At 29.4% G+C, this 19,858-nt stretch overlaps 1 protein-coding gene across 2 annotated transcripts; it reads right to left on the reverse strand.

Annotated features, from left to right (window-relative positions):
- Nucleotides 1-6,893: 6,893 nt before the first annotated feature.
- Nucleotides 6,894-15,723, reverse strand: LOC107455615 (uncharacterized). Of its 2 annotated transcripts, XM_016073240.4 has the most exons (5): nucleotides 15,493-15,630; nucleotides 12,983-13,041; nucleotides 11,681-11,930; nucleotides 9,080-9,186; nucleotides 6,894-7,587 (listed from the first exon to the last, which is right to left on the reverse strand). In XM_016073240.4, exons 3-5 carry the CDS (start codon nucleotides 11,841-11,843, stop codon nucleotides 6,958-6,960), a joined length of 900 nt encoding a protein of 299 aa, XP_015928726.2. In that variant the 5' UTR covers nucleotides 11,844-11,930; nucleotides 12,983-13,041; nucleotides 15,493-15,630; the 3' UTR covers nucleotides 6,894-6,957. The 2 variants fall into 2 exon arrangements, with proteins under 2 accessions (XP_015928726.2, XP_015928725.2); XM_016073239.5 differs by lacking the exon at nucleotides 12,983-13,041 and having other exon boundaries at nucleotides 15,493-15,723.
- Between the last annotated feature and the right edge of the window lie 4,135 nt (nucleotides 15,724-19,858).

The following is a 19,858-nucleotide window of genomic DNA, read 5'->3' on the forward strand; positions in this document are numbered from 1 at the left end:
ATATAAATGAACTAATTACGTGGAATTCTAATATTTTTAAAAACATTTATTTAAATACCATTTTTAATGTATTGGAATCAAAAAAAATTAAAAGAATTTTGTAGTAATGTTTATTTATCGAAAAAACTAATAGACGAACTCTTCCAAAATTTAATAAAAAACAATGGATATCCAACCAAAGTATTTAAATTCTATACATAATCGCTGAATCGTTTGCTATAATAAAAAATTTCTTTGTTAACTCAATTTATATTTTTTCCATGAGCAAATCCAATTCGGAAAATCCGAGGCAAAAAACTTAGAATATTTAATAAGGATTTTTTTAAATTTTTTTATTAAATGTTGATAATTTCTCTAAAATCATCAATAAAAATTTATTATTGAAATTTAACCTTATTAATATAAAAATTTCATAATTAAAATTCATTCTTATTAAATATAAATTCTGAATTTTCCAGCATAATAATATTACTCTGCCCACATCCAGATTCAGGCATATACACGGTAATTAACAAATCAAACACGTTCGGTAATTCAGTAAGAGCGCTCTATAAGTTAATTTCATCATCCTTCATTTACGCTTCTATTTTTAAATTTCGAAAACATTTTAAATGATATTTAAAAAATTCCGATAATTGTAAGTACATCTGAATTCGCTATTCGCCCTATATATTACAATTTGAGTTTTATTCTGTTTTTTTTTCTTTCCATTTTTTGCTTGATAGTTTTATTTTGTATTTTTTGTTTTATTTTACAATTTATGCTGAATAAGTTCTAGTTTCGTTTAACTTTCTGGTGCTTCTCACACTTTAGCATTGATGTATTTTGCTTTGGCGACATTAATATAATATTAGAAAGCACTATCTCGGATATAATTGTGCGTGCTGATGACAAGATTATAGTTTTTCCTAATTTCTATTTTAGGCTTTTCTTTTAATTTTTGAATATTTTTAAAATTTTTTTAGTGCTTTTTCTTCTCCTTTAAAAAAATCTTCACAACTTTACTATTTTTTCTCCATTGTTTTAATTCTCCTAAATTTTTTATCTTTCCCTCTCTCACACACATACTCTCTGATCATATAATATATATATATATATAGGCTTAAAAAATTAGTGGACTGCTTCCAAACAAATCCAGGTGTGTGATGTTAGCTGTTTAGTTCGTTCCTATTTTCACCAACCACAGTGCTGACATAATATATCTCTATTGATAGCGGTTATAGATTATGAGTAGGGATTTATCGGGCTAACCGTGGGAAGTTTTATATTTCCTCTTTATATGAAGATGCGGATCGGTACCATCACAAAGTTCTCCATGATGATTGCTTAACACTATGAATTCCCATATCTTCTGTATCGGTCAAAAATTACAAGACTACAGAATTGAACGAAGAAAGTCGTAAATCTAAAAAGAACTGGCTATTAAGACCCAATTTTAAAAAAATGAAAAATTAAAGATAGTATTTACATAATAATATAAGTTCTATATATTTAACTAATAAATTAAACATTTAATTTCAATACTCAATAAACTCAATTTCAATGCATATACTCGATTTTCAAAACTCATTTTATCCTATTCATTTCAACATGATGAAAGATATTTGATTGAAAGTGGAGAGAGGAATTCTGAGAACGCGAAAATAGAGAAATACGTAACTCTACGTAACATTGTCTATCGATATACGATCCATGCGTAATCGAGGCATCAGTACTCTCTGAGATTTAGGAATATTTCAGAGATTCAAAAATAAATTACATTTTATGCATTTTACGGAAAAGTCTACTGAATTGATATCATAGCTCGTGTTTTTGTATTAAAATATATGAAATTTTAGCTGTTAGAAAATATTGTTGTCTTTTTTCTGTTATTAGCATTTTCTTTCAATAAAAGATGAGATTATCAAGAGAAAAAAAGAATAGTATGAAAGCCGAGATAGACAAAAAAAAAAAAAAAAAAAAAAAAAAATTTTGCTATTAAACTCATATTTCGTTCATTAAAAAAACACTAGTTCATGGATTGTTCTTAAATTACTATTCGAGAGAGTTTGAAAATTTTTCTAATTAGCCAGACTTTTTTGTAAATAGTAAAACGCAATATTCTGACTAATGCCAGTTTTTCATAAAAGTGATTCGAAAAAGAAGGAACTCCAAAACAATCTATTGTGGGCCAGAGGAAGGTTGTTAAGAACGTTTAACGCAAAACAATTTCGTGTTCAGGGGCAAGATTCTGACAATGTGTTCAGCATTGCACACAGGCCGCTTTTACTTCCTAGACAATCTGGTACCCATCCTTTCGGCAGGCAACAAGCGTCACCAGCAATCGAGAGCCACGGTTTATCACAATAAGAGTTCAATGAGCCGTGGTGGCTCAGGGGATTGAGCGTTCGCTTCCCAATGAACCGGGTTCGAATTCCGCCCCCGGATCGCATCGAACACAGTGCTGACTTAAAATATCCTCAGTGGTAGAGAAATCATGGGTTAGAGTCCTACTGCCGTCAGATTAACCGTTGGAGGTTTTCGTGGTTTTCAAAAGAAAAATAATAATTTTTGAAAAAAGAATACTTTACTTGTGTTAAAATAAATAAAAAAATTTATTTAATAAATTGACCCTTGAGCGGGATCGAACTCCGGACCACGCGATCTACTAATTTCTTACCTACCTAGCACGCAGCGCTACTGACCGCGTCAGGCTCACACGGTGTTGCGTTGCCACGCATATTAAGTTTAAAATACTTTCCCGCGCTTTCTCAATGGAACCTATTTTGGTCCATTATGGCCTCCCTAATTTGTCAACAAAATATTCCTTCGATGCAATTATTTATTATATTAAACTATAATTTCTGGACGAGTTCGAAAATTATAGGTTTATAGGAGATATGGGGTCATTTATATGCATAGCGTAGGATCCGAAATTTATACATTTTTTAGCAATTATTCGCTCTTATAAAGAGAAAAATAATAGTTTTTGGAAAAAGAATACTTTATTTACGTTAAAATATTGAAAAATAAATTTAAAAATTTTTTTCTTTTTATACGAAATTGACTTTTGACCGGGATCGAACTGCGTTCCATTACGTTTATGTCCCCAATCGCCTTTTACGCTTCTGAATTTTCTTTTTAATTACAAAATATTTCACGTGATAATATGAAATATTACAAAATATATCGGCATTATAAAATGTTTATATTTGTAATTTTCTTTTTAGTGTTTATTATTCTAGGTGTTTTTTTTTCTTCTTTTTTTACAAAATTGTTAATTAAGAAAAGCATTACAGAATAAAAAAAACATTATTATTTCACGTAAAGGCTTAAGACGTCTTGTAAATATTTTATTTTGAATCCATATGTTTCATATTTACAGCCATAAAGTTTATAAGTATGTGAGTGATTAAATAATAATTTATTTCTGTATGTCATAAAAAGGTAATTGTTGTTTTATCGCTTCGTGCTTTTTTATTGGACAGAAAAGTTATATGATATGAGCTCTAATATCCAAGTATAACTTCGGATAGAAAATTAATATAAAATTATATCTAGATATGTTTGACTGTCATTAGGATAAATTAATAAAATTTACTATATTTACCTTTAAATTATTTATCCTTTTATTAAAGGTATCTACCAATTTCATTTATTATCACACTATCTTAATATTATTCTCCATAATTATTATATTTTGATTTTGATTTATTGAATATTAAAAGTTTGAAAAATAATAATTGTCTCCTTTATAATGTCAAAAAGTAATGCCTTGGTACTATGCAATGCTTTAGTTACCGTTTTACAACTATAAACGGCTAAATAAGTTACATTTACTTTATCATAAGTTGTATTTACTTGTATTATAAACTTGTGTTATATAAAAATGTGCTATAAAGCAAAGTTAAAAATCTATTTTTCGCTCTATTTCTATACAATCTTTTCGGTAAAAAATATTTAACAAGCTGTTCTAGTAACCAAAAATTAAATAAGGACCAAAAAGAAGCAAATTTATAGATTAAATTGTAATGGTAACCAAGGAAAACATTTTAGGATAAATTACATCTTAATTACATTTAAAATTAAATCTGGGTTAAAACAATTACAGATTTTGGGCATTTTAATTGAGCAATTCTGATTTCTAATTTACAACTTCAAATTCGGCAAAGCATTATATTTTTCGTCAAAACAGAAACGACTTTGCTGAATTATCAGAGTTTGGTTAATGAAAGCAGCAGGGTGTAGCGCCCACTAACATAATTATATATTTTCTTTCGTTTCCGTTTTTTGCAGTAATTGCTATAATAAGTTTTTTTCCTTTATCTAAAACTAAATAGCTAACTGGATTTTCGTTGAAGATCTAGAATTTAACTTTGTAATTTGTGCAATATTTTCATGAAACTTCATAAAATTTCGTTCTGGATTGGTTACTTCATGGATAAGCTGCTTGAGGTTCCAGCGCGATTTCAGTTTTTATGTGATATCTTTGAGAAAAGACAGAAGCCTAAATTTTTCTCAGTGCATGGCAATTTTCAAGAGCTCCCAACGCCTTTTTCATGAAGAACCTGCTTTTTACGAGATCATGAAAAAGTTCCTCGCAAATTTTATTGGTGAAATGGTACAATATCAAATAATGCTCGATGATGTGAAAAAGCAACTTTCTCCCTCTCCTAAAAAAGAGAATATAATTTCTTTTCTACGTTTAATTTCTCTACTATTTTAACTATCACATTTTGAAAAATTGAATTTTAGACCGTTGCTATGCGAGCGGAAAAATTACTAAATGAATGGTTTAAATACTGCATATTTTGATTTTAATACCAAAATTACGTTTCTTTTTCTTTTCTTTATGTACTAGTTAATGTACTTTTTTTTAATGTAAATGTCATAACCATGCTATACATTTAATTTTAACAGTATTTACTTCGTTTAATAAGTAGTGTGAACTTCTGTCTATTTTGAATGAAATATTTTCATGCAATGTACATTGCAGTATAGAATCAAGCAGTGCAACAGAAGAACATGTTATAAATAAATAATAAAAAGACATATATGAAAGCAAGCAGCAGTTCAGGGCTACTTCCAAAGTAATGTGATAAACATAACAAAGGATTACATAATAAGAAAATAAATTTTGAGTTGCATGAATTGTAATTATACTTTTTAATAATAACTGTTTTTCTTAGTTTCTCTTTTGATAATTTTTAATTTAATTTCGTTGATATCATGGTGTCTTAAATTTTGAACAGGACGTTCCGGAAAGGTCTCTTGTATTTTTAGAATGCTTATCGAAACTAAAAGAAAAGAGTCTACACATTGGGAGGGTACACATTGCACAATAATATTTATGCAAGGGCAGGCTTAGTCTGGTTGATAGGATACTGGATCCATGTCCAAGAGGTCGTGGGTTCGATTCCAGCTAACCGAAGACTCCCCGCGTCGTATATGGTAACTGGTGCACGTTAAATCTGTCGGGTCCTCCACAAAGTCCTCCATGTTCCCATAACAAATCATACCTCTGGGGGAACTGATCCAGGAGCTTCCTTGTCTTCTGTGCAAGGTCAGTGAGAGGGTGGTTGACAAGTTTGATCAGCCTGAGAAGGGACTGAGAGTATGCGGTTTCCTTCGTCGTTAAACTATTCTACCATGAAGTGCTCGACTTCGCTCTCAAGTGTTCGGACTACCAAATTGGGGAAGATATCCCTTCTTCAAATGATCGAAATTGTGATGGCATGCCTTCGGATCACCCTTGGTGATGTTTCCCAGACCATCGCCATTAGCCCATTGTGCTGTTCTAAGTCGACGTAAATAAAAAGTAGTATTACTCGTATAAATAACGCAAAATCAATTATCAATAATATTAAAAATAAAATTTTACACTGAGAAAAAAATGTATGTAAATAGCTTTTATTATTGAAAAAAAAATTCTGATTTGGAAAAAAGAAGAATAAGAAAGAGCGAGAATTTCGGTAATAAATACGAAACTTTACGGTAATTAAATCAATTATTTAATAATTTTTCTGTTCCGTATTTTATTGACTTATTGGAAATTCTGGATTTCAAAATTATAGTTCGAATTACCTACACATAAGTAAAAATTCAACACTGAAAAGAAACTTTAATAAAAAAATGGATTTCATATAATTTTTCAACAGAATCACGATACAATTATCAAACAATTCATTAGAGTTACAATAAAAGATAATAATAAAATCATCAGCTTTTTTGACTACCCCAATGGTAATATTTTCGCCCCTTTTAATAAAATAATCAAGGGATCGTGTTCAAATGATATTTTCTGGCTATAACCTATTAAGAAGACACTTGCCGTTTTATTCGATATTTTTTTTTAAACTTAGAAAAAACAATTATCGTACTAATGACATTTCTGATAAATAAACCATAATTCTGGAAAAAAATCAAAATATAGGGTATTTAAACAATTCATTTGGTAATTTTTCCGTTCGTTACGATTTACTGTAATTCAAGGAACGGTTTATCAGAAATTTAGTTTTGTTTTCAAAATTATAGTTTCTTATTACAACTTAATTAGTGAAAATACAAAAATGAAAAGTGAATTTAGCAGGATAAGTGACTTTTAAGCCAAGCTCATATGTATTGTGATAAAATTAATAAATTTAACCACATTTACTACCAAACAGCATGGTAATAAAATCATTCAATTTCAATTTTCAATTTCACCAAAATCATTAACAAAGCGCTTTGGTAAAAATTGCCATGCTTTTTAGTCTTCCCATAAGCCAAAAGCAATAATTTTTGCGACGAAATTTAGGTGAACCATACCTTTTTTTTCCACAGTGATATAGATAAATAAATTTTACATTAATAATTGTTGTTTTGAAGAATTCAGGAAAATTGCTTTATTTTAAAACTAAAATAGAATAAAACCATTGAAATTATTTATGTTTATTCTTAAATCGAATATTAACAGTCAATATAATTTAATGGCAAAGTTTAAAAGGGTGAATAGTCTATAAAAAGTCCGTAAACAGAATTAAGGTTTGTTGAAAATCGTTCATTTCGGTATAATCGTACACACTCATCAGTTTCGAACATACAATTTAACTTTTTCAATAAATCTCTGCAAATTTTGTTTCCACTGCTAGTTGAAATTTCAAAACTCTTTTTCAAAGGAAAAGAATCAATCAAAGTTTTTAAAAGAGTTTCAGCCACTGCAGGATCGTCAGCATATAGAGGTGCAATAAAAGATCCACCATATATATTGGGTTGAATACACCCATATCCTACGCATTTTTGTCTTTTGTACGCCACGAAAGTTCTTGTTTCATGCATCAGAAAAAGCTTGTGCAAGACAAACTTTCTGTCAAATCCAAGCAATGAAGAATCGTAACAGCAAATTGCTTCTAAGTCGGTTTCAGAAAATGGTTGAATGGTAACATCTGCTGGAAGATTAGAAGAGAGGTTCTTTGAGTTTATTTCGTCGTCTGTATGGTGCATTAAGAAACGCCAATCATTTTCAATAATCGGAAAATCTCCAGTTTTATAATACATTTTCCACGCATCTCCTTCTCCATTAATTGTTGCTTTACGATTTTCAATATGCTGCAAGCAAGCTGCCCAAAGCTGAAAAAAAAACGTGATATTTCAAAGTTTGTGCAGTAGTTACATCAAAGGTATGAAACTAAAATGTATGTGAAATTAGGAGGCAAGTTTTTCTTGATATACCGTAAAAAGATTTCTTTGTCTTACGTCACATGATTATTATGGTAAACGATTACTTCACGTGACCATTACAATATAAACAGCCAATTAGGAATGAGATGAAATGTTTTCCCGGGTAATCAATAATATCATTTAAAGATGACCGATAAAAGTTACGTTTTTACAATTACTAAAAAGTATTTAAAGAGTTTCAAACTTATTAATAGAGATCATATAAAAAAATATAATTTTATTCATAATTTTTCTGCTTTTTTTTTTAAAGAGCAAAACTTTTTGACCTTACGTGTACAATGTAATACTGCTGTCATGAGTTTTGGATACTAGTTTGGTAATAAGTTGATAATATTTTCAGTGTTAACTGAATTTATTAAATTTTTTTTCAATCGTTTGTTAATTAGTTTTTCTTCAATTCTATATTATGCTTGGATATTTCTTTTTCTTTAAGAATGTCAAGTTACAATGAAGAGAAACTAATTTTTTTTAGAATCTAAATCAATTTATGATTATTAACGTAACTCATTTGAATCGATTACTTTTCAATTAATTTTTATTTTAAATAAATATTTGAATTCCTTCCAAGAAACATTAATCTTTTTAAACTACCAAGAGAAACACGGATTAGTGTTACTGCTTACAATTATACTATATGCACTGAAAAAATGTCCGGATTAAGTTACGATATAAAGTACTAGAACCTTTGGTGATTCAAAAGTATAAAATCCATTTTACCCATAAAATATTATACCATAATTTAAACAGTAATATTTACTTAAATGGAGAGTTTAAGAAATTTTACGGTAATTATTATCGAAAAAATTACAATATGTAGGATTTTTTGTTCCTTTAACATGCTTCGTTAAAAGTATAGGCACTGATTGTCTGTACTTTTCACCATAATTTGATCCCGAATTTTTTGAAATTAACGTGCTTTTGTATAAGTCATCAATTTCTTTTTATTGTTTAAAGTAATATTTATTATATATATATATATATATATATATATATATATATATATATATATATATATATATATATATATATATATATATATATATATATATATATATATATATATATATATATATATATATATATATATATATATATATATATATATATATATATATATATATATATATATATATATATATATTGCCGTCTAAATTTCGACAATTTTTGACTTGCCATGCCTGGTGAAAATGCCAGTTTCAATTATTTCTTGACAACAATTGAAGGCAAAATTAAAAAATTATCAATTGAAGGCAAAATTATCATCAAACATAATAAACCATTAATCGAAATCATTACTTTTTACTGCATTTGTATTAAATTTCTGTGTCTGGGTGAATCTTGCAATTGATATTTCGACAAATTTTGATTAACAGTAACATACCTTTTTTCCTATTCCTTTGCCGCGTAACTCTTTTTTCACAACATATCCACCAATTGTTGCTAACTTTTCATCCTGACGTATGCCAAAGCATGTTCCAATAATATCACCTAAAATATCAAAAAATAACAAGGAAGAGTATTTTTTTCTGCATTTTATTACAAGAAATCTTCCACAGTAACTTCATTAGATTTGCAAATTCAGGAAAATAACAATAGCTGTTTAAAATGTATAATTCTGTATAATATTTGAACATATGGTTAGATCAAACTCATAATACAAAACTACAACTTGCTAAATGCTAGATTCTGATTTAGAAATCATTGTATTTGGGTCTTTTTTGTGCTAACTAAAAAGTATAGTAGGTCAACCAGGTATTTTTTTATAATATTATGCAAATTTTGATGCATTTTCAAATATTAAATTATTTGTTCGGTTTGAATTTCTAGCAACAAAAAAAACTTTAATAAAACTCTAAAACGTTTACACCTGCTCTTTGATCTTGTGTCAAAAAATGCTTCAAAATAACTCTGAAACACATATTGTCGAATTTGAAAACCTCATGCATTCCTTATTGAGCTTAGTGACACAAAAATTGCAACAGCATATACTCATTTTTGAACAAAATACATAGTATCAAAAACGACGTGAAGGGGGAACGGTGTGAGAAAGATGGTCTCTGATTTCCGGCATAATTCGAACTAAGGACTTCCGGATTCGTAGTAGGATGCTCTAATCACCATAGCTGTACAACTCAGTCCAGTGAGGGGAAGTTTTTTGTAATGGCCATCAAAATGACAATTTATGACATGCTAATTTTCAATTTCAATGATATAAATGGTTTCCATCCCTGCCGGCGGCTAAAGAAAATCTTTCTCACAAATTTTGTCATGCAAGAGAATATGCTGTTTTAATTTTCATGTCACTATACTTAAGTATGATAACATGGGATTTTCATATTTGACTGTATTTTTGGAGCTATTGTGACGCATTTTTACTCAATTATAAAAAAACATTTTTTTTTCGGAAATTTTTTTTTATCTTTTTATATGGTAGAATTTAGGCGCGCAGTCAGTATTACTAACCTATTATTTTTCCATGTGAAATGTATTTTATATTTTTTATGGTTCAATAGATAACTCATTGATAAAAGTTTTAAATCTTTCATTATATTTCTTTGGGGGAAAAAACTATTTTTATGTAAACTAACGTTTAAGTATTACAAGTATGAAAGTGGCGATAAATTGGCTCTGTGCCACAAGAGATGATAACTTACACATCACAATATCAAACCGTGGTCTAACAGCGCCTCATTTTCCAGAGTTAAATCTCAAAACATCCATGTGTCAAGGATTTTTAATCACGAACATGCGACGTAGGCAGTTTCCGAGCTGGTAACACTCTTACCAAATTTAAACATCATAGTCAACGAAAAGACTTTCAGCCGGCGGATTTAATGCGCCTTTTGAGCGTACTCACTCTGTGGCGTAACTACCACTACGAATATTAAACATCAATTCACTGATATAAAAGACATGCTAACTTGATTCAATCACGAGGTACCTTTTGATAGATGAAAGTTGGCATGGTCGATAACTCCGCCCCCACATTGGTGACCCGGACGTGATTTGAACATGCAGTAACGCCCACTTCGATGGATAGTCCTCATTGTACAGTTGACTTGCTACTTGTGACTGCAAAATGCAACCCAGAAGCAACAACGAACGCTACGACGTGATGTTAATATACCTCTCACATTCAGCACTCAACAAACAGCTCTCTTGGTCTTTCAGAAATACAGCAACTAGTGAAATCCGTTCATCGAATTCTATCTCTGATAAAATTCTGGTGGGGGAGTAGTGTGGCGTAACTACCACTACGAATACTAAACATCAATTTACTGATATAAAAGACATGCTAACTTGATTCAATCACGAGGTACCTCTTGATAGATGAAGGTTGGCATGGTCGATAACTCCGCCCCACAACGCAGTCAAGAAATAAACTCTTGAAACGCAGCAGTATCAGTGACGCGTTAACTGACTGCGAGATCGCCACGCTGCATCTACCGAAAAAACCACCTGTAGGAAATTTTGAATTTAACCTTTCTATCTAGAAACAAAATAATTGGGAAAAGTTACGCACTTTTGTTTTCGATATTCAAGTATCTTTCAAGCTTTATAAATAGAAAATAAAGGTATCCTGTGAGTTTGTTTTTCTTCCCAGATCGCCTGGCGATATCACAATCCGAAATCACGAACAAACAATTGAATTGCTTTTAAACGTTTATTTCGTACGTCCTTTACGTACGTTAAACGTGCGACCTTTGCATTAATCACCAAAATCTCAAAAGATATTGATGTTTCAAACTTAATAATTTTTTGTCTCCCAATTTCGTACTAGTTTTCAGATGAATATGTTAACTCAGCAGTTTTTCGCCAGATGACGTAAATAGTCTCATTTTGTAAAACATAGCCATTTTACTATATCTAGACACAATTCTTGTTATAGCCACAGCTGTAAGTTAAGAGGGTGGATACGAATTTGAGTTGCATTATGTATAAGACACCCTTCAGCATAGATTTATGTAATTAAGTTTTTTACCTTGATAACTTTCAGCAACTTTAAAGCCTTCAGGATCAAATTGACTCCAAACGTATAAATTATAATATCCATCTAGCCATTTTTCATTCTTGTAAAGATCAATTATCGCAGGAATGTCCTCTTCTTTCATATTACGTACACTGTAGTTCAAACTTTCCATCATTCTAAAAATATTCTGAACTTTATCTAATCGATGAAAACACTTGCAAATATATTCTTTTGTATTCTAAACTTTGAAAAGCTTACTGTCCTGGAAATAAATAGAATTAAGTTTATTAATTCCGTCATTTTTAATTACATAAATTATGAAGAAAAATTTAAAATATATTAATTATAATAATTACAAAATAAAACTAAATCAATCTAAATCAATCTAAACTAAAAAATCTTTGATCCTCAAAGAATTGAGTTTATTTTTCTTCATATATTTTGAAGTTAAATAGGAAGGATAAATATATTCTTGCATCCCTAGATTGTATGAACGCTAAAATCACCAAACCGATTTTAGATTCACATAGAATAATTTAAGCAGATTTAAGCAGATTAAGAAATCCGCTAATTTTTACATGAGAGAGCGAAGCGACAAACAAATAGAGAAGGTAATTAATTTTACACGCACGTGATTTATGTATGTATGTATATATATATATATATATATATATATATATATATATATATATATATATATATATATATATATATATATATATATATATATACATAAATAAATACAAGAAAACGCGAAGAAAGTTTGGAAAAACAATAAGTTTCATTTATTGCACTTAAGCTGCAAGTAAACAGAACTCATTAGATAAGTTCAAAATGAAGAATAAAACAAAGAAAAATTATAGACATATGAAAAAAAAAGGGGGGGGGGAATAATAAGTAAAAAAATAATAACAAACAGTTTAAATATATATATAAAAAAAGAAAAAAAAATTGTTTGTTTGTTATTTTTTTACTTATTATTCCCCCCCTTTTTTTGTCTCATATGTCTATAATTTTTCTTTGTTTTATTCTTCATTTTGAACTATATATATATATATATATATATATATATATATATATATATATATATATATATATATATATATATATATATATATATATATATATATATATATATATCAGTATCAATTGCACTTGTGGGTGGATAAACTTGACATGTTTGCTTTAGAACTATACTTAAATTTAAAAAAGAATTGAGGAAGTTGTATTATTTTTTAAAGCTTTCTATAAAAAGTCTTAAACTAAATAATAATGTTTAATATTTAAAGAAAAAATATAATTCATTTATCTTACTTCATTAGTTATATGAGTTAGGATGCCACTCGTATCAGTTACATTGCCTATTTTCTGAGCTGAAAAATTGCAGAGAAATGTGATCTTAAAATAAAATTCTATGTGTTTTATCTGATTAATATTTAGTATTTTCTCCTTTTGCATTTTATTGACGTGGGATTGTCTTGGTTTTATTCCTTACTTTATTTTACCAAAATTAGGGAGAATCGTCTTACCTTTTGCTGATGCGAGTCTTTTTTTTTCCGTAACAATGAAGAAATAATTTATAGTTTTATATTCTATTGTCATTGACTGCAGTTATGTTTTTTTTTTGTTTTTGCTGTTGTAAGAATATGTCTTCCCCCCCCCTTCAAAAAAATAGACATACATTTCGAGATATCTATATTTTTACATAGATATATTGTTGAGGAATTTTTACATAATTGAATTTTTTGTTTACTTGCTTTTTAAAATTTTTTATGCTTTTAAAATTGTTTATGTTAATATTTATGTTATAATAGATACTTTTTTAATCAACAAAAATACAATGTTATCATTTAACTACAAGCACTTTTTTATTTTGTATTTCGCTAAGGATTACTGCACTTTTTAAATGGGCAATTTTCCACACATTTTACCTCAATTCTAATACTGTTAAAAATAAGATATTGCATGTTTGAAGGAAATTTTTTTGTACATGAAAAATTTGCATTCACAATATGCATATAAAAATATGAGCTGCAAGGTATGAAATGAATAACGACGATTTTATTGGTTTGAATGTGGGTTCGCGACCAGAAAATTGATCTAGTGAAGGACTTTTTGAATATACTGAACTATTTACTAAGTGCACGCAATTTTTATTAATAAGTATGTAATAATTTTAGTAAGCCGAGGACTCCAATATTTTTAAAAACCAATTTTTTGGCTCCTCAATATTTTGAGAATCAAGAGTCAAAACCTGCTGGAAAAAAGTATATTTTGTGTTTGGTTTCGTAGCTCGAAATATTTTCTGCACAAACTAAACAAATTAATTAGAGTAGTTAAGATTAAGCCTTCAAGCCATTAAGTTTGAATCTTAGTAAGTAAAGTACAACCATTAGATAAATATATGTTAGGAAGAATAAGCTGTTCTCAAGAATTGGTGTCCGCTTTTTTTTACTGTTGAAAAAATGTCGTTGTATCGAATATAGATAAATCGTAACAAGAGTACTGAAAAATAAATGAGATAATCTATTTTTTCTATCAGGAAAAATATACGCACTCCAAATATCAAGACATCTTTAAAAAATCGCTTGAAACGATGCCGAATTACACCTCATAATATTGTTAAAAACTTTACTGACTTGCATTAAGGTAAAACATTGATAAAAAATGAAATAGCTACCTGGTAATTCATAGAAATTCATTTACCCTCTGAAGGCGGTAAGTTACTTTTATGGGTCTAGAACGCTTATATAATTTTTTTTAAAAAATATTTACTTAACGTTTCACAATTTTAACGTCCATACCAATGTATGCTTGGATTGGAAGGTAAAAATTACATTAACGTATACCAAACGTATAAAATAATTTAATTTCATGCCGAAATTAATTGCTGAAAATAAGAGGTCCAACGATAGTCACCTTTCTCTGTTCATTTTACGATCATACCATGAAAAACATACGGATATTTTAAAGGTGTGAAAAATTTTAAAAAAAGTAGTAATAACTGGAAAACAGAAACACTTTTGAATAAAAATACTAAAATAAACATCAAACCTTTTTAGATCTAAACAAGCATAAACAATTACTAACTTTTACCGTAGAATACGTGAAATATCATTACTAATTCGAACAAAAAATTAGAAATACAACGGGTGGCAACAACATGTGCAATTAAGAGGCAAAACCTTTAGAATTAAATTAAATTAAATAATGTTTAAAAAAAATTAGCACAATATTAAAAACTTTTTTAACAACAAAATCCTTTCGGTGCCCCTTTAAATTTTCACATTTCTATCAAAAGTAACGCACTTTGAAGTTTTTCGTTTTAAGTCTGCAAAAATTAAAATTAGTTCCCTTTTTTAAGTCTGCTTAAAAATTTAGTTTTTAAAAATTTAATTTTATATTGTTATTACTTCGTTCAAAGTTAAAAAATTCCCAGTAGGGTTTCTTACATTCGTTGGTGAAAAATTTTTTTGCTTCTGTGAGCTTGACTAGCCCAGTTCGTAAAATATTGAATATTTTAGCATAAAAATACTTGCTATAATTCGAGTCACTTCATGGTAGTTGATGCTAACTCTGAAAGTAAGGAGCTAATTAAATTACCCCCATTACAATTTTATAGAAACTGAATTCAAGGGAAATTTATTTAAAAAAAAAACATTTATTAAGATGTCATCGTATAAGGTATCATTCTATATTCACATTTGATGTAAGGATTGGATATCCAAAATACAAGATACATTGATCATACTAAGTAATTAATAGTACTAAAATGCATTGGAAAATCAGACATCCAATTATAAACAGTTTTAAAAAATTCTTACCTTTCCTTTGTTCTAACGTCTGCTCTTCAAAATTAATAAGAAGTTCTAAAGAAAAATTAGAGATTTTACTGTACTGTAAATTCTTCTATTTGTTGTGTAGATGTTGTGTTGATTTTCACCTGCATCAAACTTCGTCAATTCTTATGAACTAACAATAAAAGAAAAATTGATTTTTCCCGATGACTCGTTTATGATCTTTTTAATCTTGTTGTTATAACTCAAGACTTCCATGTCCACTAAATAGCGTGAAGTACCGCTTCATTAAACGGTGAAATACAATTAATCTTATTGTTTTCGATAACATGTTTTTTTAGATATTATTGCCTGTTGATGTTAATAGAGATTACAAGGTATGTAATTTCAATAGTTTAGAAAGATGCGTTTGTTTGATTTATGAAATTTAATCTTTACACATTTAAATGTTTTTGGTATAGAAATTAAATTATTTCCAGAATTTAATCCTTAAAAATATTATTTTTTGTTTGTTACTTGTTTTTTTTTATTAGAGGACATGAAAAAAGAAATTTTCTCCTTCAATTGTTTTTAACCGAATAAAAATTAGTTCGTAGTATTTATAATTAGATGCATTTCTTCTTTTTTTGAAGAGTAAAATACAAAAAAAAAAGAAAAATGTGTTTGCATACACACAAAAAATATTATTATAATAAATAAATGAAAAACATGAGATATAAGGAGAAGAATTGCTCTTTAGGCAATTTTTGAACAAAATTGAATATTCAAGTTTCTTTTAATTGTATCCTTTTTATTTTATCATTGCTGATAAACTGTCTATACTGAAAAATGAATTTGCGACAATAATTTAAACTTTTGTGACTCTTAATTTTAAATCTCGATAAAGAAAATATGCTATTCAGAATTAATTTTTTTTTCATTTTTGAAGTGGAGCAAAATATCCACTACGAACGAAAATATAAACTATAAGTAAAGGTAAATTTGTAGATTTTCACAAAATGAATTTGAGATATTGATACTTTGAATTTTAAAATAAATCACTAAACATACATAAAATATATTCATGAGAAGTTTATTTAGCAAGATCATTGACTTAAATTCTGCTACGCTTCAAATCAATGTTTTCAATGTAAAGTTTGAAAATTTTTTAATTGTAAAAACTGTTTTCATCTTGACTTAAGAAAACATAAATAAAATTCGTTTGCAACCGTTCACGTTTGCATTTGTTCGTAGGTAGATTTTCATTGCTAATTAAACTAGTTGCTAGTCAGTGCTTTTGCTAAGCAGTTGCAAGCGTGGCAAGACTCTGAAGAGGAGGATAAGAACAGCAGCACATCTTCCTAAAGCATTCCAAACATACACGTTAGAATTCCAGCCAGTTGATTGAATTGGCCAATCCATGAGCTGCATTGCTTGCAGATGAGCTGAAGATAATCATCCACGATGCGAGCTCTATACAGCATTGGTCTATCCTTTTGTAGCACGAAATCATCACATATTGCACCAGTATAAGGATACACATCAACATCAAAGATGTCATCTCAACATACGTGAGCATTCACAATTCCACGTGGAAAGATTGCGGGTCAGCGCGTCCACCCAAAGCGATACAACACTCACACAGACACTGCCTCCTTGGTATGCATGTATTTCCCGGGTGTTTTATAGATGATATAGGGTTCCAGGTTCTTTCCAAATCAAAAAACTTCTACTATCACCTTGGAAGCTAAACTTAGACTTATCTGTGAAAAGAACAGCTCGCACTTGGTCACCTCTAACATTCCCCTCTATGGAGTGACGAGAAAGGCACAAATGTTTGTCGACTATCGAACAAGTCATACACTTATTTGTGAAGTCTTCCACACCCAGTAGACGTTGACACCCATCTTCCGGAGGACGGGTTAGCTCCATCAAAAAGTCCTCACCAAGGCAAATTTCTCTCAGAACTTGAACCAGGAATTTCCCTGCTTTCTGGAATGGGTTCAAAATTACGAGGCTTCGGAGTTGAACATTAGTAGTCGTAAACTCAAAATTGGGTCAGCAGTTCAACGACGGTAATAAAATACAATAAAATCGGGGGGCCGTGATGGCTCAGGAGATAGAGCGTTCGCCGTTTAATGAGGTGAACCTGGTTCGAATCCCTGTGATGGCTTGTCGATATGAATTTCGCATCCGGCCTGCACCGACCTGACGTAAAATATCCTAAGGGGTAGACGGATCATGGGTTAGAGTCCCCTTGCCGTCAGGCTAACCGTGGGAGGTTCTCATGGTTTTTCTCTACATGCAACGCCATGTGGGTTAGTTCCATCAGATAGTCCTCCACGAAGGCAAATTTCTCCTATTACTTGATCAAGGAGTTCCATTGCCTACTGATTGGGTTCAAATTTACAAGGTTACGGAGTTGAACATTAGTAGTCGTAAACTAAAAAAAAAAAATAGGTCAGCTGTTCAACAACGGTTAAAAAATAAAATCTTCCAGAGCTTCACTTGGAGAGAATCTGAGTATACTTGGAGTTCCTACGTGCACGCAAGGATAAATATCGATTATCGGTGCTCACTGTAGCAAATCTCCATCATACACTTTCGCACAAATAATGCCTGGCGACCATTGTTACTAACTGGCATCTGAAATTTCCAATTTCGAAAATACGGGGAAGTTCGCAGGCTTGTGATTAAACATACAATTTTATGCTTGTTGCAGATGACGTCATTCCATTACAGTGCCATTAGTTTACATATTGCTGTTTTATTTAGCAATTCTCATTTGACAACGTATCTAAATTTCGTTGGGATTGGCTTATTTTCGGGACAGTTATCGCTATTTTTTGTAAGTTTTCCTTAATTTATGATAACTATTGTATGAACCAATAGAAACAAATGTCGAAAATGTAAATGCTATTAAAACTTTCGTCCTCCCCGTTTTTATTTGTTTTAAAGATGTACTGAGGGGAAAAATGCATTTCACTGAAATATGTAAGAAAAAAAAACTTTGCCTTTCACTGCTTTTGAATGCCCTCATTTCAAAGTTTTAGGACAGTATACCATTGATTATTCCATTTGGACAATAGTAAATATGGTCCGGATTAGTTTTTTTCATAAATTGGTATTTTGAATCATCATAATTTTTAAAAAAAAATGATGACTGATATTAACGGAAAGCACAACTACAATTTAAAAATACCATTCAAAACCGTTTCAAAATAACTGAGGCAGCAACGAAATTCCAAAGTAGGAAAAAAAAAACAGTCCCGATATAGAATATTTCTTTTCAATTAATTTGATATGCGAAAAGAAAAATGTTATGAATATAGAACATTCAGAAAAATCTATTTATTGAAGTACATAGACAAAGCTCCTCTAAATTTAAAAGTCAGAAGGAGATTATTAAAAAAAGTTTGATCAAGCACTTTAATGAAATACTTCACTTTTAAGTAAGCATAACTTTGCATAGATTTAGTCTTTGGAAGGCACTGAAGCATATGCAATTGTTTTGTGAGTGTTTCTTTCGATGCTTAGTGAAGCGTTAGATGTGATTTCTTTATGCTTGTTTTACTTTTTATTTTTTTTATATAATTTGTCAGAAATAAATGTGTTTCATTCGATCAAACCTTGCGTGCAAAATTTCTGGAAATCTGTCTACCGCATTTAATAATTCCAAGAAACTATCATTTAGATATTTTTATTAATGATGCTAAAAATCAGTTGTTTGAATCAATAATAGAGAAACAGATCTAAAAATTGAGTTTAATTTACGTCTCGGAGCACCACAGTTTGCATTTAGACAATAATTGAGATATGTTTATAAAGGGTGTAGTATTTTACCAATGTTGGAAAACAGAAGGTTTTAATTTATTTCCTAAAGGATTTTACACTTAATATTAAAAGAATATGCACATTTCTAACTAAAATATTCGCCATCTAATTTCCCTTTTTTTTTAATTGAAGAAAAATTTCTTTTAGTGCATGAATATTTTACTGAATTATTAATCTTCCCCGTTTTTATTTTTATTATTTAATTTTATCTTATTTTATCTATTTTTTTACTGACAAAAAATTCTGAATGAAATTATTTATACGATTCTAATTTTCAGTAAGGATTATGCTGCCTTATAAACTTGTAGAAACTGGAAAATGAAATTATCTGACTCAATCAAAAACAGAAAATATGGTTGGCGTGGTACAACACCCCATACAAGCTGTATCAGATTTCATGCGAATTATTATACTGGTGTTAAGGGTTAAAATATCTTTGGTTGCTAGTGAGAGCATTACATTCTTACCTTACTATTTTTTATGCTTATTTGTTTAACATTTTTGTAGCCTTACGTTATTGGACTAGGCGAAACAGGTTTTTAAAATGTCATAAAAAAATAAGTAAATAAATAAAGATTAA

Source organism: Parasteatoda tepidariorum, chromosome 7, assembly GCF_982258835.1.
Source record: "Parasteatoda tepidariorum strain Cologne lab strain chromosome 7, Ptep-v5.0, whole genome shotgun sequence".
NCBI classification, from domain to species: Eukaryota; Metazoa; Arthropoda; class Arachnida; order Araneae; family Theridiidae; genus Parasteatoda; species Parasteatoda tepidariorum.